General features: G+C 31.3%; 1 protein-coding gene across 1 annotated transcript in view; it reads right to left on the minus strand.

Moving 5' to 3' along the window:
• Nucleotides 1–2,310, minus strand: part of LOC135085312 (cytoplasmic aconitate hydratase-like) — a 75,568-nt gene extending 73,258 nt beyond the window's left edge. Inside the window, exon 1 of the mRNA XM_063980102.1 lies at nt 2,127–2,310. Within this exon, the coding sequence (XP_063836172.1) occupies nt 2,127–2,130 (4 nt within the window). The 5' untranslated portion in view covers nt 2,131–2,310. The remainder of the gene's footprint in view (nt 1–2,126) is intronic.
• Between the last annotated feature and the right edge of the window lie 4,040 nt (nt 2,311–6,350).

Here is a 6,350-nt window from a genome sequence, read left to right on the forward strand (position 1 = left end):
GACGTAAAAAAAATGGCCAACCGGTCGATCGCGACTATTAGTCCAGTCGATCGTCGCAAGGCAAAAAAAACTACATGATTGTGTACTAAACTATACTGTTTGATTTAAGATTTCAAGAAGTATGTAAGTGGTAGACCACCCAGGGTTTCGTTAGTAAACAGTAGATCTTATGTCTAATCAAGTTGGCCACCCCTGACCTAGGTGATCAAACAAAATGCATTTCAGTTAAAATATTATTTTAGTATCCTATGATCACCTATTTAAGGGTCATTCCACAAAAATATGTCAACTCTTAGTCCGCGCCACATTTCACATGGAATATTTGTTAATATTTTATTCCAAAATTGTTAAATAACAGCTCGCAATGTGTTTTATTCATCACCCATTTATATTTTTTAAAACTATTTTTAAAACATCTTAAATTCCTTTTAATTTACCCATAACGTCATTCCCTAGGCATGTCCGTACTCCAAAAGTTTGTGTTTTGGAACCCATATTTATGGAAACATCAACTTGATCCTTTGTTTTAATTAACGAATAATCTATTTAAACGTATATTACACCAAATTCTATTCATATTTTACGGTTTCAATAAACAATAATTTGATTTTCTTAAGTTGAAAAAGAGTCCACAGCTTTTAACGTCATTCCATCGCCACGCACAGATTTTATAATTTTGCGCTTTAATAAGTATTTAGAGTGAATGACATTTAGTTGAATTTAAAGTACGATACGAAGTTATCTTCAGACCATACTGACTTTGCGGCAACCGTTTTTTGAATTAGTGCAAACGTGCCAATTGTTGCGGAAACATGGTGTTGATCCAGTCACTGCGTCAGTCCCTAGTTGAGTAGCTTTATTGATTACAATAGGAAATTGTATATAATTTATTAGTATTTACGTGTGGTTTTTTGGCTATTTTCGGCACATCGTATTAAGCATCTTATAATATAAAGTTAATCTGCATTTGTGTTAAGTTTTACTCCAAATCGTCAGTCCCTAGACCGTCAGGCCCTAGCTTTTAATGGCGCTAGGGACTAAGTTACTAGTTATGGAATGACGTTTTTTATATAGTGATAATAACAAAACAACTACATTAAGTATATTAACTTATCTATACATGTTAAGGTTATAAGTTTTATACTTTATTAAAAGTCATATAGGAGTAATGTAGTATGAAAAAATTGAAAATTATAATTTCTCGTAAAATAAAGCATAAAGTGACTGGCCCTTTTAGACATAACATAATTAATAAATAAACTATAATTTACACTAATAAAGTATTCAAAAGCATCTTAAAAAAGTTTAGGACAAAATGACGTTGAAAATATACAGATTTTCATGGAATGACCCTTAAATAGACTGTCTAATATAACAATGCTAGGGGAAGTTGCACCACCTAACTTTAACCATAAGTATAACAATAACCCGTGTTTTTTTTGTATGGAGTTTGACAAATTTTTGATGTTTGCTATTGTTAAAATTAATGAATAAATATATAGAAAAGTTCTAAATCCACTAGTGATTTGATAGAATGATTTGAGTGATTTGACTAATTATTATTATTAGTCCTCAAATCAGTACTAATTAATTCTAAACCCTTTCTACTTAGATTAATAAAGCCATTTCTATCAAATCACTCTGAATAGACATTTATTAATCCATGGTACTAATATTGTACACAAATTTTAATTTAATATACAGACCTACCTACATACTAAGTACATGTTAAGTTTTGTGTTAAAATAATGCATCAAAGGCAGGAAAATACAAAACACTGGCTGGCTGATAAACTTTTGAGCTCTATTCTAAAAAAATAAATTTATTCATCAGTCATTGCCTAGTAGGTAGGTACTTTACAGTGTCAATAGTTCAAAGCAGTAAACAGTGAATATTCAACAAGACCAAAGGTTAAACGGTATGACAAGAAAACATAAAATAGGTAAACATTTTAAAGGTAATGGTTAGGCCATGTGTACTTAATTTATTAGAATATTATCGCTAGATTAGTAGTGTTGGATACTGTTAAATTGTGGTTGACAATGTAACAGTTAGTAAGAATCTAATTAGAATTTGATTGCGTACATAAAAATACCTGTTTTTGAATTTAGAATGTAAATACATACCCATGGTCACTCGAAATGCTGAAAAGTCACGTAGACACAAGCCGAAGCCGAAAAAGTTGAGTATTAGTGCTGGGTGATACGATTTCTCGAACACAATCGAGAAATCAAGGAAAATTTAATTAAAACAAATGACAGCCGACTGCGACACTACCGAACGCTGTCAGTCAGTGACAGTGAGTGAATGAATGAACGAGCCAAAGAGCATAAAAGAGTAAGAGACGGCACTCCATAGATATTTTTTGAGCTCACGCACACATATGCATTTTAGAGAACGACCCGCAAATCTTTACCAACCGCACAAACTACAGGCGGAGCTACCAACATAATGCCTTATTTTCTGACAGTATTAGTGACGTTCGTAATAACTTATCGATTATCGATACTTTGCTAGGGTTGTAATTGCATATCGATATCTAGTATAGGAACCTTCAATATTTTAATGATTACTATTTTTATTTTATACTATATGTAAGTAAAACGAAGTTTTGTAACGTAAATTATTTATTTCGAAATAAAATAGGTATATTACAATAAGTATTGAACATGACATAGCAGTTGTAGGCATGAGGAATTATTGAAAATTATAACAAAGTACAGAAATGATAATTTTGTAAACTTTTATTTTCACAACTTTTTCTAAGAAAAAATAAGATTTTTATTTATAAACATCTTTAATTTTCTTATCAGCTGATCGAACCTCAGCCTCAAGATTACTTTTCAATGCTTTGTTGCTGTGCTTTTTTACTTTTGTCAGCAAAATTGTTTTCACTTTTTATGAAGCTGTCATTAATGATTTTACAACTTTTTCTTAGAAAAAGGTAACTTAATATTTTAAACATCTTATCATAAATTTCTTTATTATGTTGTTGACATTTAAACCAACTAAAATTACAATTTGTACTCAACATTAAGAAAATGAATTTTCCAACATTTTCCATATATATCTGGTCGGCAATATGGTCATGATAAAATTGTTTAGCTTCATTTACGGTGGTACATAATTGAATTGTTGGATAAACGAGACTTTTTTTATCATGCCACCATTCGCGAAGAGATATATATGCATACAAATCATTGTCAACAGGAGTTTTCACGCTCAAACACTCTTCACAAATTAAACAAGAACTGTTCTGTAATAGTTTGGCAGCTAAATACCCGCTTACATATACTACTGGTTGGTTTTCAAGGCTACACAAATTTTCAATGGGCTGTTCTAAGTTCTTTTATAACTGTGGACTAATATTTCTGCCTGTGCATCTTGATGGCAAATGTTTTTATCATCTGAAATATTATAAATATGCAAATTAGTTTAAAATTTATTTTGTTGTTTTATGAAACATATTATTTCCAAATCAATCAATCATTATCAAGTTTTAAAAAAATGCAAAGACAGGATAATGATAGCTCTTCTCATAAAATATGAAGCGTGGGCCCACCTTCAATAACAATGACATAATATTAAATTAAAGGCATTTAGAGGTTTTAATGTTCTGCATTCTGGATGCGGTCTGCGGGTATGTCAAGACAATCTGTAAGTGGTCGTGATAAGGCAATCAGTCACGTGTGCTTTGCGTTCTTTGTTCGTATCCGCACGGTCAAATAGCATTAATATAAAATGTACAGAAACCTAGAATGTTGTACATATAAGTTCATTTTGACCTGACTGCAGACTGCAGAACGCATCCAGGGTGGCATTCTTTAGTTTGAGGGAAGGCATATTTTAGAAGGTAAATAATTAGTTTGTACACTTACCATGAGTAATGGGTTTATAGGTCATATGTTCTGGTGCATTGGAAGTAGAAGGAAGAGGTTCAAAAGTTGTTTTCGCAGAAATACCAGAATCTGGTATATCCACAGCTCCCAAACATGTTGAATTTAGTTGTTTGGTTGTAGTTGTAAGGGGAACTGAAAGCAGATAATGAAATGTGAATTGGGTAATAAAATGTCATGTTCTTACCCAACTTTAGGGTACAATCAGTCTAGTACATGTCTTGCTCACATTAAAAATTACTAGCTTATAAATATTATTAAACTAGCTGACCTGGCTAATTAATGTAGATTGCCTAAAATTTTTCAAATTGGTCCGGTACTTTTTTTGAAGAATTTGTATTACACAAATTACTAAAGTCCCTCTAACTCAACACACATTCTAAGCTAAATTGTGTTACGAGTGGGTTTACTACAATATTCAAGCTGTGGGGTTCTAACCCGCACTTTAGGCTATCTTGGCTTCGAGTTACGGAGCCGATCAAATACAAACAAACAATTAAATATTTCCTTTTTATATTATTAGTATAATTTTATATAAACATACCTCGTTCAACTGGATTTGACTTCTTTGGAATGCAATATGAATGATCATAAAGAACTGTAACAAAGTATAGATATAATTAATAATTGAAATTATATATTATTTATTGATAAGCATACAACACATGTTTGTGGTTACAAAGAAAGAACCTTGTTAAATTGCATTCGGTTGGTTTGTTTTGGAAACCAAAGAAAATTAATTAAGACATCTAAATAATTCAGAAAAATTGATAGTAAATTAAATTTAAAAAAAATAATTGAAGTCATCATCATACCTGTCTTGAGGTTTTCTTTATTGGAGTCTTTTACATGAAGAGGAAACTCTGTCAAAACTTCATCTGGCAAGATGGGATTGCTCAATTCCAGTGTTGGAATAGCTGAGTTCTTCAGCCGAGTTCCTTTGGCATTGAAGGATTCAGGAGTGAAGTGCCCACCACAAACAAACTTCAGTTGGTGTAACTTTTCAATAGGTACATATGCTAAGTCTTCTATGCCAGCATTTTTAACCCACATTCGACAACTGAAATAAGAAATACCTATTAGAAAAGAAAAAGAATAACAAACTGAAATTTATTCATCAACTAATTTCTTTTAGTATTGTTATGCAATTCATTTACAGAGTACGAAACAAAATACTGAAATTAAAAATTGGTTATGGTTATTTACTGTATGATTAAAAATATTAATCCCAGCCTTTAAGTTTACACAATCAGTAAAATTATCTTGTAATAAATGAGTGTTATTAGAAACTTACCGGTCAGAATCCAGAGGAAACCTACTCAAAAGTAAGGGTGATCCACCACGACTTCGCCTCTTATTACAAATAACGCACTTCTTGTTGTTTCTACTCTCCATTATCAGTAGAAGCCTAAAATGAAATAGGTATTAATTAAACAAAGCCTATAATTTCTCTCCAACCAGTGTCAATGCCCTGGTTCATGCATTTACCAGTTTTGAAAGTACATTTACATTTTCATCACATAGGGTTGTTTTTAATGAATAATAGATTTGTAATAGATCTAATATTTCAAGTAAGTAGATAACATACCCATTAAACAGAAAAGTAAATAAGAGTTTAAACTTCTGTAGAAGTTGAAACACAGCTTATTTAAAAGAGTCTCTATCTCACAAAAAACATAACACTGAACAGCAAACTTTATCACGCCCGATACGGAGGAACTTAATCAACTCAACGTAAACGACAGAAAAGTTTATTTACAGTAATATTGCACCAAATCTGAGAAAATAACTTCACACGAATCAATTCGCCGGTTAAAAACTCAAACTCAATTGACAGACATTTTTTTTCATTTGTCAAACTAACAATACTACCAACATAAGGACACTAACAATTATTTTTAGTATGGTGGTATTGATCCGCGGGTTCCCCTGCTGTAGTGAAATCAATCCAAAATGCACTTTATTGCTTAAGGGATAAGGTTGTATATCAATTGCTACATATAGAGACTAGTTTTTGAATGAGAAGTGTCTACCCACTGGAACGAGCACGTATTTATTAGTAGCACGCGAATGAATGAGGTTGACCTCTGTTGACCTTTTTTTGATTCAAGATTAATGTATGAATGAACGAAAATAGTAAAACGTAAAATCTGTGTTGCCTGACACAAAATTCAATTGCACCTTTTTAATTTTTTTTTAATATAAATTCTGTTTTGATTTGGTATTTCATCTTTCTTCTTTTTTGAGTAAAGGTTAACATTACCATTATTGGCTGTAAGAACAAAAATACCTGTTTGTATTATTATTATAAAGAGCTGTGGTTTTCTGAATAAAGAAAAATAAAAATAAATAAATAAACATGAGGTTAACTGAATTTACGGTAGACTGAATTTATCTTAAAAGCTTATTAAACCTTTATGCGTTGAAATATTTACCAAATTGATTTGCATTTCG

This window comes from Ostrinia nubilalis, chromosome 28 (genome assembly GCF_963855985.1).
Source record: "Ostrinia nubilalis chromosome 28, ilOstNubi1.1, whole genome shotgun sequence".
In the NCBI taxonomy this organism is placed as follows: Eukaryota; Metazoa; Arthropoda; class Insecta; order Lepidoptera; family Crambidae; genus Ostrinia; species Ostrinia nubilalis.